A 14,324-nucleotide genomic window follows, 5' to 3' on the forward strand; every position below is an offset into this window, starting at 1 on the left:
AAATAATAAATGAAAATGACATTACTTCATCGTAAAAATATGAGTTTTTTAAACTAAAATATCTTTATAGTGCATAGAAATAAAGAAAAATTGTAAAAGCTTTCAATCGATTGGGTAACACAACCAATCGATTGAATTGTATTGTGAGACCTCAAGTTGTTTTGAAGCATTCAATCGATTGGGTAGTATAAGCAATCGATTGAGTAATATGACCAATCGATTAATTTTTGCGAAAATCATCCTGCCTTGCAATTTTCAATCGATTGTTTTGTGATAACCTGTAGTCATTTCGTACAACATTTTCAAATCGAGCGTTTTTTATATATCGTAACGGCCGCTTCCATCGTCTAAAATAAAAAAATCGTTACAAGGGATTTTTTCGATACCAATATCTTTTTATCTGCGGTTTCGTTGATTTTCTTTGAATTCTTACCATTTTTTGCAAAAAGATAAGAAGAAGTATCGGTTTCCGAAGATATCTTTTTTTTTCTCAGTTCTTGTCGTTTTTGAAATTCTTTCAACACCAAATTTGTGTTTTTCAATTTCACCGCTTTCTTTACTTTTTGAACGTTTCTTTTTAAAAACAAAGTCCAATCGATCGAGTTATGAAAAACTTGAAATTCAATCGATTGTTTTGATAATCTAATTGATTGATTTTCAAAGAAATAGAATTTAACAGCCCTGGACTAACGTTACGGATCAAATATAAATTTTTAATCGATTGGAATGACAAAAAAGTTTATTACGATCAATGAAAGATCTAATTCGTTATTGTTTTTTATTTTGATTATTAATAAACATAATAGATGAATGATAAAATAATAATTTATAAAATAAAAAATAATTTTTATAATTAAATAAAATATATAAAGTTAATTTGTAATTAAAATAAAAAAACTATTTTATTATTATTAAAAAATTTAAAAAATATGTCCAAACATTCTGCACCATCGAATCATCAGCCAACTCTTCTTACATAGAATTCTCTTTGCTTATTTGAGAAAACAGTGGACTTCTTTTTTTTACTTTCCTGAAGAGGGTTTTTACCCGTTTTGCTTGGGAGCTGAGATTGATTTGGGGTCACATCCATGTATTTGTTCTTGGTTTTGCTTTGACGGTAAGGTCTACATTTCTTGTCAATTTTTTTTCTTTTTGTAATGGCACTCATATGGATGAATCTTGGTCTAAGATGGAAAGATGTTGAAGGTCTTATTTGATTTTCTACCTGGAAAACTGAAGACTTGATTGGGTGCTTCATCTGATTTTTGTGATCAGTCTTGTGCGGGTTTATCAATTTATTTTTTCTTTCATTCTTTGTTAATGTATAATTTCTGTAATTTCTTTTCCCTCTTTGTTCAGCTCTGATCCATGTCAAGAGCTGTTGAGAGTGTTTGCTGTTTCATAGTTCTAATTCAAAATCACGGATTCTGAATTCTGGGGTTTTTGTTATGTTGCCTGCATGACAGAATGTGCATCTGAAGTCACTTTTCCACTTTGGTTTTGGCCTTTTTGTTACATAATACTTGAATCTGCAGTTGTAGCACTTGGTCTAATATTTGATTTAGTCCTGTTATTTGTACTCATTCTTTTGATCTTATCTCTTGATGATTTTTGTTTGGAGATTGACAACCCCCAAGAAATTACCCATTGGTGGAGACTAAGTTTTCTGTTCCCCTAGCTTTGTTTGATTCAACTTGATGCAGATTTGTTCTGTATCTTTTCTATATCTGTTGCATCAATCTACTAAATAATACCAAATAAAAGTTTTTTCATTTTGTTTGGAGCTCCTCTTGATTGAATGTTTCTTTTGTGTTTGGTCTATGAAAAGTATCATATTATATTTCTTGTATTCCCTTCTCTCGTTGTAAAAATGTTGTTAAACCTTGAAAAAGCACTTGTTATTTTTGTATTTTATTAAAGAATTAGCATGATAAAGCAATTGTTTGATTCTATTATTATTCTTGATTCATGAGCATCTGTGTTTTACTATTTCATTCTTTATACGAAACTCTTTTATGCCGACATTTTAATAGATAGTATTTGATAAGTATTAAATTACTCAGAAGGGAAGCAAACATTTTAATGAAATAGGAATAGATATTACTGCACTGAATTTTATTGGTTCTTTTCATGAATTAGTTGAATGAAGTAATTCAATACTAAGACATAGTTTATTTCTTGTGTCAGAGCAGGAATCAAGCTTTTCGCTTTATTTCTTGTGGTGCTGGTTTGATGGGATCAAATGTGGATGAGAAGAAACAGGATCATGAGAGTAGTTTGAAGTTGAATAGTAAAGTTCCCACAAAGCCTTGAGCGCGAAAATATGAAATTGAATGGTACAAGTCCTTTTGCGACTCCACACATTAGTCCAACTTCATCCTTGTCACCTGCAGTAAATTTCTATGCTGCTGTCTTTAGTTTTTTGAATCTCGATGTTCCAAGAGATATTTGTGTAACCCAGTCTTTCTTCAATATGTGATCTTTCAGGTGATTTTTCTGTTGATGTGAGTATAATGCTTAACTTAACTATTCTCAAGAAAGCAGTAATGACAATGAGGGTTACATAGTGAGAAATGTGGAGATTGAAGAGATGGAATATTCTCTTCCAAACCTGAGCCAGAAAGGATGATATGGACAACAGTGTGACTTATAATGATGAAGATGAAGACGAGGATAACTGGGGTGATCCTACTACCTATATATTTAGTTCCAAGGATGAAGTAAGTGGATGCAAAGAGGAAAAACAGAGAGCAATGGAAAATTCAAGGCACTTGTGGGCCAGCTTCTTAAATCTGCTGGACTTCCCTCCTCTGATGAAGCTGATAAGAGTTGGGTGGAAAATAAAAAAAAAATAAATATCCATAATAAGCTACAACACCCAACTTTTTCATAATAATAAATAGCACAATCCATTACTAAAAAAAATCAATAAAGTTCGCTTCTGTTTTTAAAATATTTTTAAAAAGTCTCTAATATTTAATTTATTTTTGATGTTTTAATTATATTTTTATTAATTTTTTAATAACAAACTATTAGTCACTATTATTTATTTTAATCCTGATCTTAAATTAAAATAAAAGTTTAGTCTATTTAAACAAATTTTGTCGAGTCAACTCTTTTGTTTTTAATTTTTAATTTTGAAAATGAGTTTGTTTATATACTCTGTTTCTTTTATTGTTTCTTTTATTGTTTCATTATGTCGGTCCATCCTAGAATAGGATTTGGAAAATAAAATAGAATTTATAAATGAAACAGAATTTGAAAACGAATACTTTCTAGTTTCCCATAATCTAAAAATAGGAAACCAAGCAAGAAGCAAAGAAGAAGAAGAAGAAGCAAGAAGCTAAGAATGAGTGAAGAGGAACTAGGTACTTTCTCAATGATGGATCCTTTGGATATGATAGATCCTTGGGATATGATAGACTGGGATGCGGATAGAAGGAATATGGTAGAGCAGTGTGCCATTGACGTGGGTGGCAATCAACCACCTCAGTCTCAGCCGCAGCCGGATGTAAGGGAGATTACAGTAGCTCAGTTTTTCAGTGACACGTGTGGTTATCCTCAGTTCGATATGGTTCTTGCTGAGTGTTTGCCAGAACCTCAGCCTCAGCCTCAGCCTCAGCCTCAGCCCCACCCTCATCCTCAGCAGTTTCAGCAGTTTCTTGCTGATTGTGGTTATCAACTACCTGAGTCTCAGCTTCAGCTCCAACCTATTCAACCTCAGGTCTGGACTTGGGAGGAGAACAAAGCCTTTGAGTCAGTTATTGCCAATTCTTTTGAGTATGCTAAACGCAACCGCTGGGAGCTGATTGCTGCTCGTCTCCCTGGAAAGACCCCGGCTCAACTGCAAGAACGCTTCAAGAAGCTGATGAAGGACATCAATGTCATCCATAACGGTTATACTTCAAACACTCCTCTGAATACTGCATCTGAGAACATGACTATGATAATGGCTGCTCCTACCACCACCTTGGAACACAACCCTGTCTCCATCCCCATCATCAATGCAACAACAACAACCCCACCACCACCGCCTTATAACACTGATCATCAACATCACAGGTTTGTGCTCAACATATTTTCATTCTCTTTTTATTTCTTTATTTATTTTTAGCCGATACATATTTTCATTCTCTCCTCCCACTCTTTTTTTTTTTTAATTACTTATTCTATTCTTCTTTTTTCTTAGAAGTTTTATGAACAAACTGTATAAACAATGAACGTTTTTTCCCTCTTGATTTGTTTTTTGAATAAATAAATTATTTTTAAATTACAATAATAAACTGTATATTTTTCTTTACAAAAAGAGTCAAAATAATCTTATACGAAGAAAAGAAAAAATTAAACTGACAAATTTTGGGGACTTGGCAAATTATTTTATGGGTAAATTACTATAATAAACCAAATGGCTTCCAAAATTATCCAAATCCCCCAAAATAAAAAAGGCTACCATGCAAAATGGTACTAAATCGAATCCATTAGATTTGAATTGCATGCAAACGCAAATTATCTATAAAATAGCTTTGAATTCTATATAAACACTAAATCGAAACAATGAGATTTGATTTTTATTTGCATGTAAATCGAAACCCATAGATTTGATTTAGACACGTGAACAGCACTCCATGTAAATCGAAACTCATAAATTCGATTTACAAGCAACATCCCCTCAATAATTTTCAAGTAGCCTTTTTAGTTTTGGGGATCTGGGTAATTTTGGGAGCCATTTGGTTTATTATAGTAATTTACACTTATTTTATCGTTAAATAATTTGCAAGGTGTTAATAAATAACACAAACATTTGTTTCGTTCTTTTTTGGAAAAGAAAAAAAATTATATTGTTTATTTCTATCATGGCAGGGCGGAGGTAGTCGCGGCCGCAGCACCAATGGAGGCAGCAACAAGGGAACAAAGCCAATCTGCTAACACCAACAATACAAAGAAATATTCTCGGTGGACTGAAGATGAGCATAGGTATTTATTATATTATATTGCTTCTTTTTTCTTCTTTTATATTTATTTATTTATTTGTTTATCTATTATCTAGTTGAATATTGGTGTTTACACAAAAGAAAAAAGTGAAGCAACTAGTATTAGCATATAGGAGCACTTCTCCTGTTTTAGATATATCTCTACTTTGTTGTAGGTTGTCTACAATATACTAGTCTAACATTCCTCTTTTGTAAGACCGACTCTGCTTCACTTCATTGCTTTCTTCTTAATCCAACCTTTCATATGTATTTGTGCATCAATAACTAGCAATTTGAAAGAGCTCTAAAGTAATTGCAAATGACGCATAGTTTTGTTGATTGCTAAATTTGTTTTGTTTTGACAATGGTTGAGTGGTTGACATAATAACATTTTTGGTTGGACTGAAAACCAAAAAAGAAAAAAATTGTTACTAATTAAATAGTTTATGTTTTTGTTTAAAATTTTTTAGTGTAAAATTTGTTAATACTTATTTCAAAAATCATATTTTGGTAGATTATTTGTTAGAGGGTACCAAGCAGAAGGTACAAATTGGTCAAGAATTTCAGAATATTATGTCAAAACAAGAACTTATCATCAAATTAGCAGTCATGCTCAGAAATATTTTAGACATAAAGAAAGATTAGCTAAAGGAGAAAAGTTAAGAAAAAGCATTTATGATGTAATTTGATCATTGTAAGTCATTTCTTTACTCTCAATTAGTTAGTCTAATTCAATTTCCACTAATATAAGAAATATTAAATTGGCTATTTTAAACTCTATTATCCATGATAGTTACACTATTTTAATTGTTTTCCAATGTAGGAATTGTACCCTAATCCAAAGGGTTTAATAGATGGAGGATTTGCTTAAAGGAGGAAGAACATGTAAATGTACTAAAGATTTTTATTTAGGTTGAAAAATGAAAATATAGGAACAATGAGGTAGGAATACAAGACTTGTCTGTAACAGGAACATTCTAGATATAATTGTAATTCATAATTTTTCTTATTAATAATATTTGATTCCTAGTTCTCCGGCCTTGATGGCAATGCCGAAGGGGACGGTGAGCTAGTTTCTATTTAGAGTCTCGATGGCTATGTCGAAGAGACTTTGGATGGAGTGTATCTTTTCAAAAAGTTATTAGTTTAAGATATATTAATTATAAGAACTTTTTGAAAGCATTTGATCCACAAACTCTAGTTACAAAATATTTTTATGTAATTTTTATACTATTATTAATGGTTACTTTATTATTAATGGTTACTTTTTCATATTTTATTTGGTTGCCATCGGAAAGAGTTGAGAGTTAGTATAAAAAGTGCTTGACACAAATTAAATTATAGACGAAGAATTTGACACTAATTAACTTGTTAAGTATTTATACAATTAGTGAATTACTCTAACTTACTGTGATGTATTTACATGGTATCACTAATAAAATTTTGTTTTATAAATGTTATTATTGATTCTTTTTCATGAATCAAAATAGTTTGTAATCATATTTTTGTTCTTACTTATCGTAAAGTCTGAATCATATGTAACCATGACAGTCTTAAATAGAAAAATGAAAGCAAGATGTAATAGAATGATCTCTTGCTCATAGACGAAGAAAATGATTTTCATTCCATAAAAGAGAAAAGAAAAGACATTCATAGCACAAAAGTTATACTACTAGGTCACCCGGGCATTTGCATGGCCTTAATCATATTATTTTCTATTAAATTCAATCCTAATAGTTGTAAATGAAGCGGATAGAATGACTAAATTTGTGTTATGACTTATGATTGATAATAATAATAATAATAAATATTTGCTTCATAAGGGTAGTCCTATATTAGGATACAAACCTTCTTTCAAAGCATTTGTTGAATCAAAAACCATATCTTTAATTTAAAAAATGAAAAGTACATGGAACCAACTAATAATCAGCCAAGAATGGAATAACATAATTAATTATAATTAATTTTATTAATTTATAATTTAATTTGTCTTTTAAATTATTGTTGACCACGTTCAAAACATGAGGGAAGATACGCTAGTGATAGGAGAGAATCACGGATCAGATCCTTTGATCATTAATTAGTTGGTTTCATATAATTAATTATGTTTTATTAATGCGTAACACATGAAACATAGAAATCATATCCAAAACCATCCAATTTACAAGAAAAAGAAATATCCGTGTGCCTATCAGTAGCAACATCCGGTTAAAGTTACCGGTGCCTCTGGTTTAGCAGTTGGCTGATTCTTAGCTTATATAGAGTTGATTCCCTAATATTGTTGTTTTTAAAAACACACACACACACCCACAAAATATCCATTTTAAAATAAAAGTAGATTTTGTAGTTGACTTTATAAGACAATAACTTAGTACATTTTATTTCTATGTGAAGTAAAAGATAATTTAATAAATCAATTTTAAGATAAAATTAAGGGAAAGTATGAGGAGCCAATGAAATATTTATACAATGTGTACAATGGAAGTTTATGGAGTATTAGAGATATAATCATTAGTGTTACATTTTCCCACCAGCTGAAGCTTCTGGGATGAGTGATATCATGATATGGTATTAAAGCGTTAGATTCGAAAGGTCAAGAGTTCGATGGATGTTCATTTCATAACTTAATAGCCATTGTACACATTGTACAAATAGTCCATTGTCTCCCTAGCGGGATCCATTAATTAATATAAATTCTAACTAAAAGATTTTATTTTTTTAGCTTAATTTATTATGATTATCTTATCATATCTTTATATTATATTTTGTTGCATGTTTGTACAATTTAAAGATAAGAATGTATATATATATATATACATACCACAAGAAAATTTATAATTTGCAACTATTTATCTTCTTTTTCTTCTGTCTCCTTCTTTAACAATACAAGTGACTCAGTTTTTTCTACATCTTTTTTTTTTTAAACTATGGAATGCATGGAGAATCAAGAAAATAGTGAAAATTATTTGCCATAACTTCCTAGGTCATACAAAGAATTTTATAAAAGCATTCCATTAGAACAAGTTGATACTTTTTATGATGATGTGTCTCATGAATTAATCTTTGTAAGTGAAGAATTATTTGAAGATAATCAATATCCACTACTAGACGGTAGCGACTTTCATATTCCTCAGAGTATTACTGAATTTTTTCATTTATATCCACTGTATGCAAAAGTTTTTCTATCTGATTATATGTTTCAAGAACTATTTTCGAAAAGAATTTCATCAAAAGAGCTTAGTGATGATCCTAATAATCCATCAACCAATGTTGCTCCAAATAATAAAGTTTATACGATGCATAATTTATTTTATTATTTTTCATATAATCTGATCTATTTATTTTATTTTATTTTAAATCTGCCGAATTTCTTTCTCAAAATGCAATTTTTGTTTTATTAATAATTGAAATATTCATATTGACAACAGTTGTTAGAAGAAGCGGTGATGAACAAGTTAAAAGATATCAGCTTGGCCTAGTGGAACTTGAATTTCATAATTGCTTAGCTTGCTTTTTAGTTAAAAATTGTTTTCCTATTAGTGATAATAAATACGGTTTTTTCACGCAAAAATAAAAAAAAGAAGTAAATTAATGGGTAAATTACTTAAATAAAATAAATGACAATTAAAATTATCTATATACAACTTTTATAAAAAACTTACTCATATACACTTATTTTTTATAATTCTATGTAAACCGCTGTAGGGTGTGGGTGTAGTTGTTTCTGAATCTTAATATCCATCTTTTTACCATCGTAATAAATTTGATTAAGTGCATGTTTGGGCGCCATTATTTTGTTAAAAAAAGATCTTTTTTCAAAAAAGATCTTTTTTCAATGAAAAAGATCTTTTTTTTTTTATTTTTTAACGTATTTGGCAAATTTTTAGTAGTAAAAGTAAAAACACTAGTAAAATAAAAAAAAGATCTTTTTTGAGAAGTTGTAATTTACATCTTTTTTTAAAAGATCTTTTTTTCTTAAAAAAAGATGTTTTTCATGTAATAAATAAACAAAAAAGTACTTTTATATTGTTATACCAAACATAATTGATAGATAAAAAGACCTTTTTACATGAGATATCCAAATATAAAATTACTTTTACTTCTCTATAAGATCTTTTAAAAAATGATAACTCAAAAAAAGATCTTTTCTTAGAAGCTCACCCAAACAAGCTCTAAATTACAGTGTAAAATGCTTTTGATAGAAACAATAATAAAAGTTTTAAACTAATATTACTATATAAATTTTTTCTGGAAAAAGTAGAGCCTAAATGTTTGTATATATTATATGATGACGTAACTAGGTATTGTATATGTAATGTTAGTGAGGAAAAAAAATTTAGAATTTGTTTTATTTAATAATTATTATTTATCATAATAATTAATAAATATTAAATAAAATAAATTTTGATTATTTTTAGTTAATTTTTTTTAGTTATCACTTACCAAATATTTTCGATACTTGTATTACTTATTTTTGGTATATGCAATTAAATAAAGTTATATTAAAAAAAATAAAGTACAATGCTACTTGTAAATTGGAATTGGGATTTGAATTTTAGATATTTTATTGTGTTCTTTTTTTTTTTTCAGTACATTCATTCATCTCTTAATTTCTTAAAATTAATTGTTCTTGACAGGTTATACGAAAAAAAGGGAGAAATGCAAAAATTAAAATCGATTTTTAAAAAACTCATCGTCGTTGTAAAAATATTTTTTTTAAATAGTTCTTTTTTTTTTTCTATTATAGCTTTTTAATAGACTTTTTATGTTATTATTTTTAGCTAATAGTTTATGCTAACCATAAATGAAACACAATTGTATTTTTTTAAATAAATGTTATTTGTTTCCTACTCTATATGTTATTCTTTTTTTCTATTTTTTTCAAACAAGCAATAATGTTTTCAGGGTAAAACACCTAAATAAAATTGTCTTTAATATTATATGTCTAACCTAAATTGAATTCAGTTACTTATATATATATATATATATATATATATATATATATATATATATATATATAAATTATTGTAAACCACAACGATTTAGGATAATTTAATTATGAATTAGGTGGATTTGTGCATTGCTTAGCTTCTTTTGCTTGGTAAATCGTTTTTGCATACAACGATTTATATAAGCAATTTATTACATAATACCCCTCTTGTTTATTTGGTGTTTGTCTATTAATAATATAATAATAATATTAGTAATGTTTATATGTCTTTTACCCGTGCTTTTATTATTAGTATTATTATTCATTATTTTCGAGATATTTTTGCACTGTTATGTTAATATTTACACTTAATCGCTTAGTACCATTATTGGAATAAAAAATTTTATTTGAAACTTCCTTAACTTTTTGAAACTGAGGTATCAGTAAAACTAAAACCATGTCTTCTCATAAGAGTTTAAAGGAATTAAATAAGACTTACGAAATTTTCACAAGTTTATATATTCTCGTTTTAATGCGAAATAGCTATTAATATAACACATATAATGGACTCTATATAACAAAGAATAGTATCATTGTTAAAAAAAAAAAAATATGAATACAACTTTGTTTTTTTTTCTAAAAGATATTATTTATTTATTATAATTTATTATTTTCTTATCTTATCTTCTTTTTTCTGTTACACTTACAAGTCTATAAAATTTGAACTTAAAGAACTTATACAAATAGTCACAAAAAAAAGAACTTATACAAATGTTACTTATGATGCACGGACACTAACACAAACACAAACACGGGACACGACGCGACACAGAATACGCTGATAGACAAATTTTAAAATCTTACATGACATGAAAATACGCATACATATAAAATATAAAGTATTTTTTAGATAAATCATAATAATATTTTGATATTTATTGATATTAAAATATAAATTAATTTTATAAATTATTTTTAATGTCTTATTTTAATTATATCGAATATTTAAAATATTTTTTATTTTAATAAATAATAATAATATATACTATATCTAAATTTATTTTAAGAATATATATTAAGAATAAGACTGGACATACTGAGACATGATGGTATTTAGGTGTGTCCAAATGTGTCCGAATAAAAATTTTTTATTCAAACTTTAGTTTGACAAACCATAATCCAAACACACACTAATGATACATATTTGGTTTACATTTGATAGAAAATAAATTCTGATTTTTTTTATTTACTTATTAACAAGAGTGAGCGAGAATCCATGAGATAAACCATGAAACAAGCAAGCTTATTAGCTTATACATATATATAAGATCGAATACAGGTCTTTAATTAAACTCCATGATGGATAAAATTATGAAGGCTTGTGGTATATCATATATGCCTTTCCTCGAATGCATAATGTGCCTTGCTTGAATAGTTGAATGCATTTTATTTATTTATATAGCTTAATCTTTGCTTGAATGTTCAAACATAGATAGATGCTCTTAATTAAAATTATGATGAACTATTCTTTTTATTCAATTAATGTTGATTTTTGTTTTGGCTCCAAAAGATTGGCAATTATTATACCATATGGTGTGAAGATTGAAGATGAAATGAGAGTGAAACACATTGAAACTAGGGTTGTTAGGGTCAAAGTCAAACCATGTTAGTGAATCCCTTTGAACTTGGTGACTCTCATATCCGGGATATGGCTTATCACACCCATCTCAATGATAATGCCACATGCGATACTCATGTTCTTTACACCACCGTTTCCACTCTTTTATACAAGGTAATTCAATTCACTTCCTTTCATGATCGGAGTTTACTCATCTTCATAAATCGATACATGATTTGATATGTTTGACTACACTGCTTAACATAATTTGTGTTTAACATCTTACATATTATTTTCACTAGCCCCACTTATAAAGAAATTAGGGGATAATCTAATACATTATTATCTTAATTGTTACTTAGTTTAATCTTTGAATCACAGAATAGGTTGCCAGAAACAGGATCTAGCAGTTTCCAACCAGGATTTCATACCCTGAAGCTGATTTCTACTCAGGTTATTATGCATAATTGGACAACTTTCGAAAAACAGTTGTTATCCTTGTTCAAAAATGATCTAGAGGGGTGATTTGTTTTTTGAGTTTTGAGTGCAGATGATAAATGCAACAAGCGGTGTGCAATATGTGCACAAAACAACAATGTGGATTCTAGAACAACTCAAGAATTACTCGTGGGACGCGAAGGCGCTGCTGACATTAGCTGCATTTGCCTTCGAAATTCACAGGATTGAATCACTGGAATCTCCATGGACAAATGAAGTCCAAAGCAGGTGGAAGGTCCCTCCTATTGCCACAAATTTAGTGGCTTGGGTAATGGAAGCACTTGAACATATCTGGGAATGGTTAAAACTTTCATCTATTGGTTACAACACAGAAGATGTGCCTTCCTTGTCAGATGCCTTCAATGAGATCCCCCTTCTTGTCTACTGGATACTCGCTTCCCTTGTCGCGTCTGTTGCCAACATTATTGCTTCCTCGTAACCAATTCCCTTCTATTCACAACAATGGCTTTCAGACGATCTTTAGAATTAATCATGTCATATAACTGCAGTGGTTATTTATTTTGTTTCAGGGATTATCAGTTATCAGATTTTATTGACAGGCTTTCTTCTATTGATAACAATCTGAAGGAACATCTGAGCTTGATCAAACAGGAAATAGGTTATGGCTTGGTGCTTTCCTCCAAATCAAAATATATAATGAAGTCGAGATTGAGTTTCGTTTAGATTAATAATGAGGTTTAGATCACCTGTTTCTGCAGATGGCTTTGAAGATTACTTGCGACGTAAGGAAATGTTTTCCCAAACTAAAGATAGTGTAAGTATGTTGAGGAATTTGTGCGAACCTACGCCTGAATTTCCAAGAGTTCAAGTGTATGATGGCAACACCAAGACCAAGAAAGTGAGCAAGAAACCAAATTATAACCTTATATCATGTCTAATGAAGTGTTTGAATAATTAGTTTCTAATAACTAAGCTAATCATTGTGTCCTTGAAGCAGGGTTTTGAAGTCTTCAAGCAGAAACATGTGTTATTGTACTTTTCGGAGTTCAACTCGATTGATAGTGAGATTTTGTTTTTAAATTATATCCATGTTAGACTCGAGGAAAATCCAAAAGAAGTAATAAAAGGTTTTAAGAAAGAGGATTTTAAGATTCTGTGGATTCCCATTGTTGATAACATGGATGACAGCGCAAAGATCAAGCTCAGATTCGAAACCTTGAAGAGTTACATCAGATGCTATGCAGTGGAGCACTTCTCCAAGTTACCAGGCATAAGATTAATCAGAGAGAAGTTAAATTACACTGGTAAACCCATTATGCCAGTGTTGACACCCAAAGGTGACATAATGAATGAAGATGCCAAGGACTTGATCTTTCAGTGGGGGATTGAAGCATTCCCTTTCCGGAAATTCGACGGTGAAGACCTCAGTCTGAAATGGAAGTGGTTCTGGGATGTGCTAAAGAAATTAAGTCTTGGAATTCAGGTAAGAAAATTTTGAAATATAAATTCACATAAAATAGCATTCTGCATTTCAACCTTGTGTTAACAGAGATAAATGTGTTACATTTGATTCAAGCTGGAGGGAGGCAAATACATCTTCATCTACCAAGGAAAAAACAGAGAATGGAATCAGAAATTGGCATTTGAATTGGATAAGATAAAGGTGCATGAAACGATCAAGAGGGCAGACTGTGTAATCGAGCACTATCAACTGGGGAAGAATGATCATGGTGCCATTTCTAGTTTCTGGAAAGAGATAGAAATCAAGAAAGAAACCAAGAAAGCAAGCAAGTTGCATGAAGTCTTGGACTATGAAATCCAAGACAAAATGGAGAGCTTGCTTCGCCTCAAAAACGACCCACAAGGATGGGTGATTTTGAGCAAAGGGTCAAATGTGAAGGTTCTGGGTGGCATGAAACCTATGTTTGAAACAATGATGAATTTTGAAATATGGAAAGACAAAGTGCTTCAAATAGAAGGCTTTGACATAGCTTTGAAAGAGTACTATGATGCTCAAGCTGAAGATGATGCTGCAGAAGAAGTAAAGCCAACACCACCTAATGGAAAAATGCCTATCATCAGAGAACCACCTAATGGAGAAAAGCCACAACACACTATCTTCATAAAACCACCTAAAGGAGAAAAGTCGATTTGCGATCGAATTTGCAGTGGCATAAAAGATTTTTTCCATCAATGTTGTGCTTGTGCGACAGATTGAATTCTCCAAACAGTTATTGCTTGACATACAACTAGTTCTTGTGTATTCATCATGAAAACTGTATACACATTTAATACACAATAGTTTTATCATGCAAATTGCATGACAGAGGCTACTTTGCTCTCTTTC

At 29.9% G+C, this 14,324-nt stretch overlaps 2 protein-coding genes across 13 annotated transcripts; both read left to right on the forward strand.

Annotated features, from left to right (window-relative positions):
* The first annotated feature begins 929 nt into the window (after positions 1-929).
* On the forward strand, positions 930-6,107 carry LOC112711517 (transcription factor DIVARICATA). 11 transcript variants are annotated; one of them, XM_072203404.1, is made up of 6 exons: positions 950-1,117; positions 2,193-2,392; positions 2,488-4,062; positions 4,861-4,974; positions 5,485-5,664; positions 5,794-6,107. In XM_072203404.1, exons 3-5 carry the CDS (start codon positions 3,350-3,352, stop codon positions 5,657-5,659), a joined length of 1,002 nt encoding a protein of 333 aa, XP_072059505.1. In that variant the 5' UTR covers positions 950-1,117; positions 2,193-2,392; positions 2,488-3,349; the 3' UTR covers positions 5,660-5,664; positions 5,794-6,107. The 11 variants fall into 11 exon arrangements, with proteins under 11 accessions (XP_025619976.1, XP_072059505.1, XP_072059510.1 ...); XM_025764190.3 differs by having other exon boundaries at positions 953-1,117; positions 2,193-2,336; XM_072203403.1 differs by having other exon boundaries at positions 977-1,117; positions 2,188-2,336.
* Positions 6,108-11,418: 5,311 nt separating this feature from the next.
* On the forward strand, positions 11,419-14,310 carry LOC112711518 (protein SIEVE ELEMENT OCCLUSION B-like). Of its 2 annotated transcripts, none has more exons than XM_025764192.3 (7): positions 11,419-11,692; positions 11,900-11,971; positions 12,069-12,451; positions 12,547-12,635; positions 12,736-12,875; positions 12,975-13,460; positions 13,554-14,310. In XM_025764192.3, exons 1-7 carry the CDS (start codon positions 11,564-11,566, stop codon positions 14,193-14,195), a joined length of 1,941 nt encoding a protein of 646 aa, XP_025619977.1. In that variant the 5' UTR covers positions 11,419-11,563; the 3' UTR covers positions 14,196-14,310. The 2 variants fall into 2 exon arrangements, with proteins under 2 accessions (XP_025619977.1, XP_072059514.1); XM_072203413.1 differs by having other exon boundaries at positions 11,483-11,692; positions 11,905-11,971.
* Positions 14,311-14,324: the final 14 nt, after the last annotated feature.

The sequence above is a fragment of the Arachis hypogaea genome, chromosome 9 (assembly GCF_003086295.3).
Source record: "Arachis hypogaea cultivar Tifrunner chromosome 9, arahy.Tifrunner.gnm2.J5K5, whole genome shotgun sequence".
Lineage (NCBI taxonomy): Eukaryota > Viridiplantae > Streptophyta > Magnoliopsida > Fabales > Fabaceae > Arachis > Arachis hypogaea.

Coding starts and splice junctions, on each gene's coding strand:
- LOC112711517 (XM_072203404.1), top strand. CDS start 3,350: ATGAGTGAAGAGGAACTAGGTACTTTCTCAATGATGGATCCTTTGGAT. Junction 4,063..4,860: donor ACTGATCATCAACATCACAG/GTTTGTGCTCAA, acceptor CTATCATGGCAG/GGCGGAGGTAGTCGCGGCCG. Junction 4,975..5,484: donor TGGACTGAAGATGAGCATAG/GTATTTATTATA, acceptor ATATTTTGGTAG/ATTATTTGTTAGAGGGTACC.
- LOC112711518 (XM_025764192.3), top strand. CDS start 11,564: ATGTTAGTGAATCCCTTTGAACTTGGTGACTCTCATATCCGGGATATG. Junction 11,693..11,899: donor TTTCCACTCTTTTATACAAG/GTAATTCAATTC, acceptor TTTGAATCACAG/AATAGGTTGCCAGAAACAGG. Junction 11,972..12,068: donor TGAAGCTGATTTCTACTCAG/GTTATTATGCAT, acceptor TTTTGAGTGCAG/ATGATAAATGCAACAAGCGG.